Source organism: Taudactylus pleione, unplaced genomic scaffold (genome assembly GCF_031769625.1).
Source record: "Taudactylus pleione unplaced genomic scaffold, aTauple2 ptg000408l, whole genome shotgun sequence".
NCBI classification, from domain to species: Eukaryota; Metazoa; Chordata; class Amphibia; order Anura; family Myobatrachidae; genus Taudactylus; species Taudactylus pleione.
The window spans coordinates 446,277-462,299 of record NW_028284810.1 but is presented as its reverse complement, the minus strand read 5'-3'; the positions used below and the strand labels follow the sequence as shown (position 1 = coordinate 462,299).

General features: G+C 43.6%; 1 protein-coding gene across 2 annotated transcripts in view; it reads left to right on the top strand.

The window, feature by feature from the left end:
* VEGFC (vascular endothelial growth factor C) overlaps positions 1–14,415 on the top strand; it is a 203,223-nt gene extending 188,808 nt beyond the window's left edge. For both annotated transcript variants that reach the window (XM_088446962.1, XM_088446963.1), the window contains exons 5-7: positions 6,952–7,061; positions 8,742–9,075; positions 12,433–14,415. In XM_088446962.1, the coding sequence (XP_088303088.1) occupies positions 6,952–7,061; positions 8,742–9,075; positions 12,433–12,547 (559 nt within the window). In that variant the 3' untranslated portion in view covers positions 12,548–14,415. The remainder of the gene's footprint in view (positions 1–6,951; positions 7,062–8,741; positions 9,076–12,432) is intronic.
* Positions 14,416–16,023: the final 1,608 nt, after the last annotated feature.

The window sequence follows — 16,023 nt, the reverse complement described above, 5'->3', positions numbered from 1 at the left end:
GACAGATACATTGGCCTATCAATTGATCAGCCAGTGTATCTGCTGCCCGTCAGGCAGTGTGTACCCGCGATATGTCGGTGAACGTCGGCGTTCACCGACATATCTCATTGGCTGTGCTGCACAGCCGATGGATAGATATGTCTGCAGACATATTTGTCCATCGGCAGTTGTGTACGAGTGGTCTGCAGACCGCCCGTACACATGCAGCGGAGAGGGGGCAGGGATCCCCCAGCCCACCAGGACACGCCCCCTGGTCGTCGGGACCTGTGGGAAGGCACAGATGATGGTTGTTCAGTGTGTACGAACAACCATCATCTGTAGATATATCTGCAGATCACTCGATCTGCAGATATATCTGTATAGTGTGTACCCACCTTAAGAGTTTTTTACTGCTGCTATCTTTATTCTATACGTACCAGCTTTGGGCCTGTATTGATGTTTGAGATAACATGACTACAACAGTGATGAAAGGGTATTTTTATACTTTTGTTGTTGGTGGTTCCTCATTGATTCATAATCATTCAACATCATAACATACCTGCAATTTTACCAAGCCAGATATTCTTCCCATAACTGTCTTACAACAATTCTGATTTACTTTTCTAACAGGTGATGAAAACATAATAACCAGCTTCCAGGTGGAGTAATTCACTTTGGCTATAGACAGACATTAAAATTAATGTTATTAAAAATTATAAATAACAATTTTAAAATAGACTCAGTGGCTCATTTACTGTATCAATAAGTTGTATCATATGCAACGAGTTTTAGAACTCGTGTATAATAATGGTGTTCCAGCCATTCAGCTCCTGTCATCAGTTTGAAAAATGACAGTTGGGAGCTGATTGGCTTGAGTTTCATTTATCATGCGCAATGAGTTTTAAAACTCGTTGTGTATGATAAAACTCGTTGATAAATGAGGCCCTAAATATTTTATGTTTCTATTTTCTGATTAAACTTTAAAATTACCCATACTATAATGATTGGATGCTATAACCTATAAGATAATGGGTAAAATATAATTAGAGTCATAACATTTGTGTTAACCATGATAAATTAAAAGGTGTGCCAAGTAGTATCATCTCTCTAAGTACAGGGTCATTTTAAGGGTTTACTTATTTGTAAATGTGGGGAACTTTGATAGATTAACAACAGGGTGGATGGGACTACAGCTCCTGGCCTCCACATAAAAATAGGCCCATTGTCATGACAGCATGATGACCAGCCACCAGCTGGCCACACGATTGGCCATAAATCATCATAAGTATTTAAATTGTATTTAGTTTTTCCTCACAAAACTGTGCCATTTTTCTACATTTACTTATTTAGGGGGACATTGGGGCTGGTCGTGTTGCAGGTGTACACACCCACATGGCACTGGCCACACACACACAGCACTGGTCACACCTCATTTGCTTCTCGCAATAGGCCCTTGAACATTCTCAGCCCCAGGCCCATGAGGCCCTTAGTCCAGCCCTGCGGTCAACTAATGTTCTTGTTCTGTGTCCAGCAGCGAACATGATGATGTTAGCTGTTCTGAGATGGCAATTAACCTCAAGTTAAGGGTAGGATGATATATCAGCATGTTTAACACATTCAAGGACACACTGATGGGCATAGAGCTCTATCACCATATTACTTCAAGTTCTAGAAGGATCAGGAAGGGCCTATTGCCTTAGTTTTTGGCTTACTGGCTTCATAGTACTTGTGCAACAGTGACGTGAAAGCCTTCTCCTGTACCAGGACAGGAAAGAGGTTTAGTTAATATAATTGGTCAAGGACGATCATTTATGACAGTTACTGATTCTCTCAAAACTAGATAGCTTTTTGTCCCACTGTCTCTTGTTCCATCTTGTATCACCTCAGCAATGCACAAAAAAGGTGCTTTAATAGTCGTGGCTGATAATGCTTCTATTTTAAGCTGGGTACACACCTAATATATCTAAATATATCTGCAGATGATGATTGGTCCTACACACTGAACAACCATCATCTGGCTGAGACCCCCTCTCTTCGGCTTCCGCTGTAAGTGTATGGGCGGTCGGTTGACTACCTGTACACAGAGCACAATGGACAGATATATTTATTTATTAAGTAATTTATATAGCCCACACATATTCCGCAGCACTTTACAGAGAGCATCTGGCCATTCAGAACAGTCCCTGCCCCAGTGGAGCTTACAATCTACAAGGTGGTCCATAAATGTGGAAACACCCTTATAAAAAGGAAATGAGTAAGGAAATATTAATCCAGTGTCTACACATATGATATGGGAGTGGGGGAAAACTTTTTAGGGTATGTCACCAGTATGGTGGCCATCTCGAAGTCAGCCATCTTGGATGCAACTGATTTTTTAATTGGTAAGGTAGTCATGTGACATCAAACAGATGCAGAGTTTCTTAAGAAAAACAATGATGTTCTTCGTTTTAATGTATCTTTATTAATTCTTCAGTTTTAGCAGTTTTCTTTTGCAGATAGTGACATTAATGACAATGGCACTAACACAAATAGAACATGTTGAGATTGCATTGTTATCTAGAGAATGAAGCACAAGTGCTATTGCAAATGATTTCAATCAACATCACCCAAATAGGCCACTCATTACTCACTGTGCAGTTGCCAGACTCCTTGCCAAATATAAGGAAAACTGATCACTTACAGATACAGTAAACCAAAAAGTGGTTGACCAAAAACTGTTACAGATGAACTATTGGGGGCACTGCATAAGTGGGCACTACTACAGGGGGCACTGCTACTGGAGACATTGCATAAGGGGCACTACTACAGGGGCATTGCAAGAGAGGCACTACTACTTGGGACCTTTAAGGTGCATATGGAAAGGAATTTTCCAGAGTGACGAGAAACGGTAGTGTAACGTTGATACGCCTCCATTTTCAGTAACCACGCCCCTTTGACATGTGACTGCACTCACTTTTTTGGCACGCCTTCACTTACTTTGGGGGGGGGGGTGTCTGTTTTTTAACTTATCTGGGCTCCAAATACCCTAGTTGCACCACTGCTGTGAACGACTTCGTTCAGATGTATCACTGGTTAACACTGGCCGACGGGCACATGATATGTATGTGCCGATCAACTGATCGGCCAATATATCTGCCAGTGTGTACCCAGCATTACAATAGCCACACACGTTTCTCACCTGTAGCTACTGTTGATTTTCTGTGACATTATGTAACAATTGTTCACCACTCTAGATTATCCAGATGTGTACACACATACACCCATCGTCAAATCTTGCCAAATAGTCCCTTTGGAACACCACAGCATAGACTTTGTGACTAAATTGAGCCACGCAAGTTGTTTTTAAATTAATCTGCTACTTTATAACCGTTCCTTTGCAACAAAAATAGTAATCCTAAATACTTAGGGCCTGATTCAGCACAGTTCACAACTGCATGCACGGATCAGCCTATTGTTCAGTACGGTGCTTACACCGTACTGCGTGTGCACTGCAATCACATCGCAGAGCAAGAGACAGGCCTTGAACATTTGGGGGTTGTGACTGGGGAGTGTTTGGAGAAAAGCAAGCGTGCCTGACCATGTGAACGCCGTTGCATGGGTGTGTTTAAATTATCCACTGCAATTGCATACGCAGCTTGAGTACTCACTGCGTGTGACGAGACTTGCAATTTCTGAGACAGGTCAGATCTTGTGTGTGACAGGCCGATGTGCTTCGATGCTACCAATGTATACATAGAACTACGAGGTGTTACGGATATGAGAAAACTGCAGTGGGCGTCTCTATGCTGGCTGTGCTGTGGCAGGCATTAGTATATTTTCGCAGCTTCATTGCGTGCGATTACGCAGCTGCGATCGCAATTGCGATCTGTGCTGAATTGGTCCCTTAGTACACTTTTTGTGAATTACACCTGGTGCAGTTACCCTTGTGCCCCCAGTAGTAAGCCCCTTACATAGTGCCCCCAGTAGTGGTACCCCCTATGCAGTGCTCCTTATATAGTGCCCCCAGTAGCAGTCCACACCCCATGCAGTGCCCCCAATAGTGGTAACCCTTATGCAGTGCCCCTTAAATTGTGGCCCCAGTTGTAATCTCCCCCCTATGCAGTACCCCCAGTATTGCCCTTTTTATAGAGCCCCCAGCAGTGGTCCCTCGATGCAGTGCCCCCAGTGGTAGTCCCCACCCCCCTATGCAGTGCCCCTAGTAGTTGTCCTCCCCCCCAGTAGACACACATAGTAAAAAAAAAAAAAACACTCAACTGAATCCCCGCTCCCGCCATCGCCATCCGCTCCTCCGTCTGTCCTTCCCGGCCGCTCTGCATTATGGGAGAGACGTCATATGGCGTTATGATGCCTCTCCCATTGCCCACTTGTTCAGCCGGAAGATGGAGCGGCTCCTTCAGTGGGCGCAGCAGCAGCCAATGAGAGTCTGACAGACTCTCAATGGCTGCTGATCAAAACCAACACACAGCTGCCGGAGCCGGCGGCTGTGTGTTTGTCACTTGTGTAGCGCTGCCCGAACTCCGTCCGGTCAGCGCTACACACGCGTTGCAGTCTGTGTCACAGTGACACAGACTGCCCGCGGTCCGCATGACACTGCGGCCCGGGGGGCACATGGCACCCTGCCCCCCGGCCCAGCCCGCCACTGAGCAGGAAAGCAGAGGCAAAGGGCAGAGGTGTCTCCTGTCACCTGAAATGAAAATACATAATATACACCACACCTTAAGCGCTGCAGAGCTGGACAAAATAGTTTGAAACGTTAACTCTGCAACATTTATGCAAGAAAATTAAGTACTTCAAAGATCTCTAGGACTTAAGGTGCATACACACATAAAGATTTTCTGTCCAACCATCCACCTAGTTGATTGGTTGGAATGAAAATCTGGTAACGTATGGGAGTAAATGATGATCAGCAATTTGCTCCTAAATGCCAGAAAACAGATGAAAATGGTCGTTCACACAAGTTTGTTAAATGTTTGATTTAAACAATTTGTTCAAACAACAGTTTTTGTCCATTTTTCCGGCGTTTGGGAGCAAATTGCTGATTGTCATTTGCTTTCATACCTTACCAGATTTTCATTCCAACCAATCAACTAGTTGGATGGTTGGACAGAAAATCTTTGTGTGTACCCAGCCATAGGGTGTCAAATTGTTCTCCACAGAAGGAGCCAGAAAAGAAAACTGGTTTCCTCTGACAAGATAAGTTTGTCAAGTCTAAAGGCACACATCCACTAGACGATTAAATTGAGCGTTTGAAAATCATTTGCAGATTGTTTAAAAAAATGTCTAAAGGTGCCCACACACATACCGACTTGCTCCCAATCAGCCAATGTACACGATTTCCCCTGAACTCTCCCTGGACTCTCCCCAGGCACTCGTGGTCACGATTTGGAGTTAAAAATGTCCAATCTGACGTAAGATCTATCGTGCAGCCAGTGCATTGTATCCCAGATTGGCTAATCTGCCCTACAGCACGGCAGATCTGAAGATGCGATGTACGACGAGCGGGGACGCGCATCGGCATCGTGATCAAGTGTAGAAACTCACGATTTGGCCATTTTTTACATGATCTGTCGTCACGATTCGTCGAAATCGGCCAAATTGGATGAAAAGTCGGTATGTGTGTGGGCACCTTAAGACGACCAGCGATGCACGCTCCTATCATCGGGCAAACATCCTGGACAACCTGACGATAACGTCAGGTTCAACATGATTGCAGATGATTGATGTGCCTACACTAAACAATTGCTCATTCACTGTAGGCACATCACAGACAAACGACTGCACAATTACTATGTCGTAATTGTGCAGTCTTTTGCCTGTCGTCTAGTGGATGTGTGCCTTTAGCATATATGGCTGACCACGGTATGCAGTCAGGAAAGCTATAATAGTGATTTTTGTGGTTATGCGCAAAATGATGAGCAGTCGTTTAAAGATACGAATAGACTCTGGGGAATCTCACCTCAAAAGCAATGAAGTAATGAGAGTTTCCGGGGAGGGCAGAAGAGAAAGGAGGGGTCACGGGGGAAGATTTTACTTTTACTGCAGTTCAGATTCAAAAACTGTTTTCAGTTTTGGGAGATGCTATTGATAAATTGGTTGACCATCCTCTAACCTCGCTATTGCCAGACGCAGGCTTTGCAACTGAAATGTAAGTTAATGTTACAGTATGTCTTATACCCTTTTATTTTAGCCAAAATATTTAGAATCTATTACTGTGTGCTTACTTGTTATCTTTTTTTTTTTATCTGAAGAATTGTAATTTATTTCACAAATAAAAACCCATTTATTTAAGTATGTTATGTTTTTAAATATATTCACACGTTGGGTAACCTTTGATTACTTTTGTGACTTTAGGGTTTAAGGAAAATATTGTGAGAATAATAGATCTGTTTAATGTAAGTTGAGAGATGTGTTAGTGAACTGAGGACCGTCCAATCAGACTTTAGTTTTGGGAAAACCAGTCTTAGGGGTATATTTACTAAAGTGGGTTTACAAAAATGGAGATGTTGCCCATAGCCACCAATCAGATTCTAGCTATCATTTTCTAGAAGGTACTAGATAAAATATAAGTAGAATTTGATTGGTTGCTATGGGCAACATCTCCACTTTTATAAATCCGCACTTTAGTAAATATACCCCTGTGATGGCAGAATAGGGTACAAAAGGTTTTGATTGATGGATATTAATGAGGGGATTTTAATCATTATCGACAGACCAGGAAGCTTTGTCTTGATTATTCCTTCCCCTCTCACATGTCATGCAGCCTCAGAGTCCACGTTGTGACACATGTTTGACCCCAAAACACATCTGGAAGATTAAACCGTGTAAACTGAAGCAGAAGAATAAGGCTGTATACACACTGTGTAAACCAGTAGCTTTTTACCTTGGGATCAGCCGTACAACATAACATAATGTTCATGTAACACTTCTCAACGAAGAAGTGTTATAATGTAACCTATGAAATATCTCTTTCAGATGTCAAGTGACAAATAAGACATGTCCTAGAAACCACATTTGGAATAACCATTTGTGCAAATGTATACAGCAGCACGACTTTGGGTACCCATCACATCATGAGGAGTCAGGTAAGAGATTTCCTCCATACTGAACACATTAGAAGAGATCGTTCCTTCAGAATATAATTAATTACTTTCTCTACTTTTGTATGTTCATGTCCTTGGGGAGAAGAGAATTTCTTCTGCAGAAAAATTGTTATGCTCATAAGTTATTGTTTACATAAGTCATGTGAACTATATAATAATTATGCTTATTACATAGTACTGACGTAATATCACATTACAGCTTTGTGTTTTCATTATTATGAATAATGTAGGCAATATGACAACTTGTTATATCAAGATAAGAACATTACAGTAAAGAAATATGATCCGTATAATAATAATACATGCGATAAATGTTAAACTTTTCCGCATGCATGATTATCTCCTGTCATTTATTTAAAGATGAACAACTGTAATTATTCCGAGGATTTATATTAGCTCAAAACTTAGTATGTATGTTTCAAAAGTTGGAAGGTACAGTAACAATTCATTTGCTGTGTATAATCCAAAAAAATTACTTGACCCGTTTCATCAGTGTGTAATGCATTGGCCGGTTTTCCAGTGTTCCAGAAAATGGTAGCGAAATCCAGCATTAGTTGACTTTTCAACTCTTTAGAGAGGAAAGTCTGTTTATGCTCCTGGAAGTAAAGCAAGGAGCAGATGTTGTAAGAAGGTTGGAACGTCATGAAATAAATAAGTTTGGTATATGAACTTTGTTCCACAGAGAACAAAGTAATATTGATCATCAGAGGTCGGTTTACAGTTATCCTGTTATCCTCCAGTATTGTCCATCTTAGAATAGGGATGGATATTGGTGGATAATTCATCGATGGTGCCTTCAGTGTTTACCATCAATTGCATGAAATCATTGAGTGTGAATCATCAATGGTTTTCACCCCTCCATGGCCACCACTTCTGGGGAACATGGCAGGCAGTGGACCATTCAGCATTGGTGTGGGACTTGGCATGCTACTAGAGACAGGGCTAAACTCAGTGCTCCTAGCGCAGACGGTGAAAAAAAAAATCATTGGCTTCCAGTCTGCCAACTATGGTGGAGAACCATCAGATATCTGCCATTGATGGCAAAACCATCGACCATCACTGGCAAACTGTCGATGGTTCTTAACCACTGATGGTCAATGGCCATCACTACCTTAGGTGCTTACCTTGCCTCCATTATCAAATGATAAAATGTTCCATTTTGTAAATATATGTCATATAGTTCATTTAATGTAACCAGAAGAAGGAGAAACATATCATATGCTGCAACACAATGGGGCTGATGTAGGGTTACATGCAAGCTGGCTTTAATTGATTCCCGCATTGGGTGCATGGAAAAAAGTGTGCAAAAGAGGTCAGAAATCGGGCGTATTTACGTGTGTGTACAACTCTGCATAGCTCAAATGCCATCAACATGCTATCAATAAATATTGCAAGTACATGAGAATGCCCCATTGTAACCTAGATACACCCCTTAAGCCACAAGTGGTCAAGCAACTGGATTGCGTATGACTCTACATTACCCATACTTGCATACGCTCAGCTCCAGGGCATGCACAGTGCAGAAATGCACAAGATACATCCACAAAACTTACTTTCATTTAACTCTGCATGAGCCCCAATTCGTGTACAAATTTCGGACTAAATTGTATTTGCCTTTGTATTGAGATATTGTTTTGCTGTCATTTGCTTTATTCTGTTTAGACTCAGCTGAGGAATTCCATGATATTTGTGGTCCAAACAAAGAATTAGATGAAGAAACCTGTCAGTGTGTCTGCAAAGGAGGCTTGTTACCGTCAAGCTGTGTTCCTCATAAAGAGCTAGACCGAGCATCTTGTCAGTGTGTCTGCAAAAATAAACTTCTTTCCACTTCCTGTGGACCCAACAAGGAGTACGATGAAGAGAGATGCCAGTGTGTGTGTAAAAAGACCTGCCCAAAACACCAGCCACTGAATCCTATAAAATGTGCCTGTGAATGTGTAGAGACGCCAAATAAATGTTTTCTCCGAGCACAGAGATTTAATCCTCAAACTTGCAGGTACATTGGTGAAATAATATTAAGCACACGATTTGGCAATTTGTTCATATTGTTTGATATATGAAATGGAAACTATAAAAAAATATATATATACATTATATTAATTATACAGTCTGTGTGAGGATGTAGATAGCAGATGGGGGGGTTAGGTTTAGGCAGCACAGCGGGGTTAGGTCTTTTTTTGGGGGGTTAGGCACCACTATATTTATTTAGAAATGGGGGGCATGTAAATTTGAATAGAACGACTGGGGCCGCCTTAGGCTCCCAGTAGCTATTGAGATTTTCATATGAGATTTATCCCTGGGTCCAGGGCAGTTACTTAACAGTCTTCCTTACCTATATGTGGTTTCTCTGCAACATGGAATCTGAAGAAATTGATTCTCCCTGTGTGGTTGGTGACTTCAGTTGGTATTCATTAATCACATAGGAGATCACATGGTCTGGAATATGCCTGTTTGTGTCAGACTATAACCAATGTCGTCGTCATATAGCAGAGGCTCAACCAGCTAATACATAGTAACATTATGTTTTGGTGCAGAGCAAAATGTGAAATTCCCTGATCAAACATTTATATTATTGAACACTGGGCCTGACTCAAACCCGCTCGCGAGCGCCGAGCGCTCGCAAGCGGGTCGATGTTGGGCCAGTGCGCATGCGCACGATGGACCCTGCTCCGTCGTGCGCAATGCGCGAGACCCGGATAGCGACGGGCAAGCCGTCGCTATGGGTCTTGCTACAAAGGGGGCGTGCTGTCGGTGAGTGACAGCACACCCCCTTTGGTGGGCGTGCAGGGGGCATGGCTGGCCAGACAGAGGCGTTCCAATGGGAATGCCTACCGTCTGGGGCCGGCCCCACTGACATCACAAGTGATGTCAGTGGGAGTGCTTTTGGCTCTGATAGAGCCAAAAGCACTCCAGGGCTTGCAGAAGATGAGACCCTACCACAAGGGTCTCGTCGCAAGCCCGATGATCGTGACCATCGCGACCATCTTTTTGGCCACTTGCTGTAGCTGTGGGTGGTCACCCACAGCTTTTTGCGAGCAGCCAGGAGGCTGCTCTAAAATCAGGAAGGACGGCCCTGATTCAGAGCGAGCGCTCTGTCAGAGCGTCCGGCTCTGAATCAGGGCCTGTATTTGCTAATGTGGTCCCATTTGTTATCAGTAATGTTTCTTGAAAATTGGTGCCTTAATGGAGATTACTGTCCCGTGCCTTTTCCTGCTAATCCTGCCAGTTGTGAATAAATCTCCAGCCACTTCCCCCAGTTCTCTTCTGCCTCATACCCCATTGTGTCTCTCCAGCTGCAGCCCCATTCTGTCTCTCCAGCCCCCACAGTGTTTCTCCAGCTACATCCGCCCCGTGTATTTCCAGCTCCAGCCCCTTCTGTCTCTCCAACAAAGCCCCCCCAGTGTCTCTCAAGCTTCACACCCCCAGTGTGGCAGCTGATCCAGCCCCCTTCAGTCTCTCCAACCCTGCAGTGTCTCTCCAGCTCCCTTGTGTCTTTACAGCACAGTCTCTCCAGCCATTGCAACCCTTTGGCTCCAGTTCATAGACACTTCCCACCTTCTGTGTATTCTTGCTGCTTTTGTCGCCTTCGCGGCTCCTCTCACATGTGCTGCACTGCAATATACAAATAAAAACTTAATTGCACAAGCCACCAGTGCAATGTCATACCACTGTATACCACCCCACTACAAACACTGTGTGTGTATATATGTATGTGTGTGTAAATATATATTACACACACACACACACCCCTTTAGATATGTACATATGCTTGAGCAGTATACCATATAGCGAGGAATATATATCGTCAGTCATGGATCCATGAAGTTTAGTTTCGATTATATATTTGTCTTGCTTGTCACCCCACCAGTTTCTTCGCTTTAGTCAATTTACAAGCAACAAATTATATATTTAGTTCTTATTTAAACATTCTTACATTGTTGGTGCTTCGTGTGGAAGAGAAAGTTCAATACCGTGTTTCCCCGATAATAAGACCTACCCTAAAAATAAGCCCTACCCTTACTTTTGTAGCCCGGTCTAAAATAAGCCCTACCCTGAAAATAAGCCCTACCTTAGTCTCTTTTTGAGCTGGGAACGCTGCAGAGACCAGCGTTCCCAGTCATGCAGTGCGCGGGTGATGTCATGACGTCACCCGCGCGCTGAGGATCCTGTGCGGCCGCCCCTGCTGGATCATGTTAGATCCAGTCAGCGCGCAAGTGAGAGGGACATCCCGGACGGCAGCGACTCAGGTAAGTACCGTACTGTACTGGTGGGGGATCATTTACAGGGGGGCTTGCACTGCAATAAGGGGGCCTGCATAAAGGACACTGCTACAGGGGGGGGCCTGCATAAGGGGCACTTCTACACAAGGGAGGCTGCATAAGGGGCACTGCTACAGGGGGGGCCTGCATAAGGGGCACTGCTACAGGGGGGGCCTGCATAAGGGGCACTGCCACAGGTGGTGGGGCCTGCATAAGGGGCACTGCTACAGGGGGGCCTGCATAAGGGGCACTGCTGTCAATATTCGTTAAAATAAGACCTACCCCAACAATAAGCCCTATGGTGTTTTTTGGAACCAAAAAAAAAATAAGACCATGTCTTATTATCGGGGAAACACGGTAGTAACTACTAAGGAGTAACATGTCAGTACAGTAATTTCAAGTACTAAATACAAATTTTCCTAGAGAGAAATTCAATATATACATTAAAATACCTACAACCACTAAGGAAGTACCTGTTTATAGATCACAACATTTTAAAAAAGAATTGAACAGGGGTTATGTATCATTATTGCTTACAAAGATAAGTATGTGCTTGTGAGTTCAGGTGTCCATACACTCTGCCATTCACACCTAATTTGTGTCACAGTACATATCAGCCCCCAAAAATGCCAATTCCAAATATATATTTCTGTTGTTCATTGAGAGTGGGGGAAAGTGGGGTCAGAGAATAGCTGCATCATGTGTGTGGTCCAGTAATTAAGGACTAAATAAGCTAAATGGAAACTTCTATATGCTTCCAATTGCTTAATTAGTCCTCGGGGAGTGCCGTCAGGGTCCCAGATCAAGTCCCGCTGATTATTCCTAAAATTAACGATTTTTGGAAAAATCAGATTTGCTCTGGAGGTGCAGGGAATAAAACTCCCAGCGCTCAAAACCCCAAAAACCCTGCACCTAATTGAATAGCAAAAATCCTGTACCTGCAGGAAAAAACTCGCAGGAACAGGATTTTTTATATTCTCGCACCTAATTGAATATGCCCCTTTGTGTTGCACTTCAGCTTAATCTACAAGTAACAGCATTGTCACAGAAAGATAGCTGATCATTAAGAACTAATTCTTGGTTTCCTTTTCTAGTTGTTACAGACCACCATGTAAAACACGACCGAAACGTTGTGAACCTGGTTTTTATTATAGTGAAGAAGTATGTCGCTGCGTACCCACATATTGGAAAAGACCACACATGAACTAGTTATAGCAACAGAAAATGTTTCATATGCTTGGAAAATAAAGAAGACTTTTTCTTATTATACTTTCTGGAACTACTTTTGCATTGGATAACCTATGTGGAGCAAAGACACCTACATTGTGCATCAAGTACAATTCTGGGACCCAAATTTAAACTTCGACCAAGATTATTATTATTTTTTTTTTTTAACAAGGGCTTGATTGGACGTTTTTCTGCAATGGCAAAGCAAGTCCACATTTTCCCCTGTGTTTTGTTTTTTTTAACAAGATAATGACTATATAATTTATTTCCACTAAAATATGTGCATTATTTCTGTTTATAGCAATATTAATGTAAAAGCGCACTGTGAGTAATATTTTTATATCATGTAAAATATGTTTAAAGTTAAAAAAAAACAAAAAAAACACTTGTACTTTAAGCCACCAATATGCTCAGTTGGTTTCCGTATCACACCTCAAGAGTACCCGTTTTTAGAAACATTTTATTTTTTTATTCTCTTTTTTCTATTTTAGTATTTTGGATTATGCGACTACGTTTTTATTGAACAAATGCAAATTTACCACCAGTATTGCACTACCTTAAAATTTCTAGGTCTTAAGTTAATTGAAAGTAAGCACCTGGGAACAGAAGTCTGATAAGTACTGTACTTTTAATATATTTCTAGTGCTATAGACCTCTCCACTATTTGTTAACATTCGGATTTGTGTGCATACCTACAGAATGTCTAATATAAACTTGGTACATGTCAGCGATGGTTGCTGTGAATTTGACAATTCTCATGGCTATATATTGCAATCTCATGGATCATTATACAATAGAATTAGAAAGAAAAAAAATAAATAGGCAATATATTGCGACATGTCACTTGTGAATGGAATTTTCCCGTATCCAAGGGCACTCACTAGACTTTTCAAATAATGCTTGAGTTTTATTTTCAAAAGGACAATCATTGGTCGCAGCACAGCATCAACATTTTGTTCCAATCAAAAGACCTTTTTTCAAGATATGCGATCCATAGCAAATCTTATGCAGGTATAGACATTAGGACAGCAATTACCCACACAACCTACCGGGCCCCTGTATTTATAACCACCTAAAGGCTTATCCCAGACAATGCCCGAAAATATGGAATGCAATTCAGGATACCTATGCACATATTAATGTGTGAAAAAAAAAAAAAATATATATATATATATATTTGTTAAAAGCAGTGGTGTAACGAGGATATTTGGAGCCCAGGGCAAATTTGAAAAGGGAGCCCCCCCCAACATCCCGATATGTGCACACGCGGGAAAAAATGGGCGTGGTCACTTAAAAATTGGGCGTGTCAACATGACACACCCCTTTATTTTCACGCTGAACATTCCTATCCATATGCACCTTAACCCCAGTAGTACCCCTTATACAGTACCCCCAGTATGCAGTTGTGGTCCCTCTTATGCATGCCCATAGTAGTGCCCCTTATACAGTATCCCCAGGAGTGGTCCCCCTTATACAGCCCCCAATTAGTTCCCCTTACTCAGTGCCCCCAGTAGTGGTCCCCCCAAATGCAGTGCCCCCAGTAGCAGTCCCCACAATGCAGTGCACCCAGTAGTGGTATCCCCTTATGCAGTGCCCTTTATATAGTGCCCCCAGTAGTAGTCCCCCCCCCCCCCTATGGAGTGCCCTTTATATAGTGTCCCCAGCAGTAGTACCCCCCCATGCAGTTTTCCCAGTAGTGGTCCCCCTTATGCAGGCACCCAGTAGTGATCACCCTATCTAGTGCCCCCTGTAGTGGTCCCCGCAGTGCCCCTAGCAGTAAGCCCCTTATATAGTGCCCCCAGCAGTAGTCCCCCCCCCCCCTCCCATGCAGTGCCCCCAGTAGTGGTCCCCCTGATGCAGGACCCCAGTAGTGACCCCCCCCTATCCAGTGGTCCCTGTAGTGGTCCTTCCTGTTATTGCCCGCAGTTGTGGTCCCCCCAGTGCAGTGCCCCTAGTAGTAGGCCCCTTTTATAATTCCCCCAGTAGTAGTTCCCCCCCCCAAGTAGTGGTCCCCAGTTGAGGTTCCCCCTCCTGATTAACTGCCCCCTGTAATAGCCCCCCCCAGTAGAGGTCCTCCCAATAATGGTGCCCCCAGTAATAGCCCCTCCCCAGTAGAGGTCCTCCCAATAATGGTGCCCCCAGTAGTAGCCACCCCCCCGTTGTGCCCCCACCCCAGTAGAGGTCCCCCCAGTAGTAGCCACCCCCCTCCCCCATTGTGCCCCCAGTAGTGCTGACAGGTTTTAAAAAAAATATATATAAAAACATACTTGCCTGAATCCACGCTGCTGCTCCAGACCGCGACACCGCTCCCGCCGCCGCCGCCAGTCCTCCCGGGCTGGCGCGCTCAGCATTACGGGAGAGACGTCATGAAGCCCGGCTCTTGCAGTGGGTACTGCAGCAGTCAATGAGAGTCTATCTGACTCTCATTGGCTGCTGTTTAACACACGCATCGCCGCCAGCGCTGGTGGCGATGTGTGTGTTATGCACAGCCTGAGCCCACCTCCTGGCGCTATTGGGCAAGCGCTCATGGAGAGGTGTGCAGCACAGGACCGGCGCTGGAAGCCTAGCACCGGTCCTGAGTAAATGGGTAGCGCTGACCGCACTCACTGTGGTCGGCGCTACACTGGTGGCTAACTTGGGTGGGCCGGACCGGTCCCACGGCGCCCAGGGCACGCACCCTGCTCGCCCTGCCCTAGTTACGCCACTGCTTTAAAGGCAGTGAATCACCTGGAATATTAGGAAAACAAAAGCAAAACTAAAGAGACATTATATTATAAATAAGTTCCAATTTCAGACAGCACAAAGGTAACTGACTTTAAAATGATCTGTCTCTTCTCTAACTAGGACTGTCAACAGGCATGTAACAACCTTTAGCTAATCAGATCTTATGAGTGCTCACAGCAGCACAATTTCAGGCTGTTAGTGTTCTGATCTTGTGGGAGGCACATGCCCTTACGTGATTATTATATGAAGACAGGGTTGCATAGAATAGACTGAGTATCATTTGAGAAGTTGTTTGAGGAGCAGAAAGAAACAAGTCAAGAAGAAAAGGTGCCTATATGTACTGCAGTTTTGATCACCAATTGGGGAGGTTTACATGTAACTGTCTGCAAATTGCATTATGAGAGGTTATAAAAAGACAGCCCACCCCAAGATGTTGACCAGGAAAAGACATCTTAATGGATTTGCAGCTATTAACAAACCATGCTAATGGTGCCCCAATGGGCCTGCTTGTATTTGTGCTTGGGCACCTATTGGATAGTGAAAAGAGCAGGGTCCCCTACATCACCGAACAGTGAATAGAGCTCCTGTGATACTGATGCAGAGAGATTAGTGTCAAACACACCTCTGTATGAACATTTTAATTCGTTGATACATTGTTTCATCTTATTATTTCTTAAATAGACTACAGGTTGAGTCTCCCATATCCAAATATGCCAAAATACGGAATATTCCGA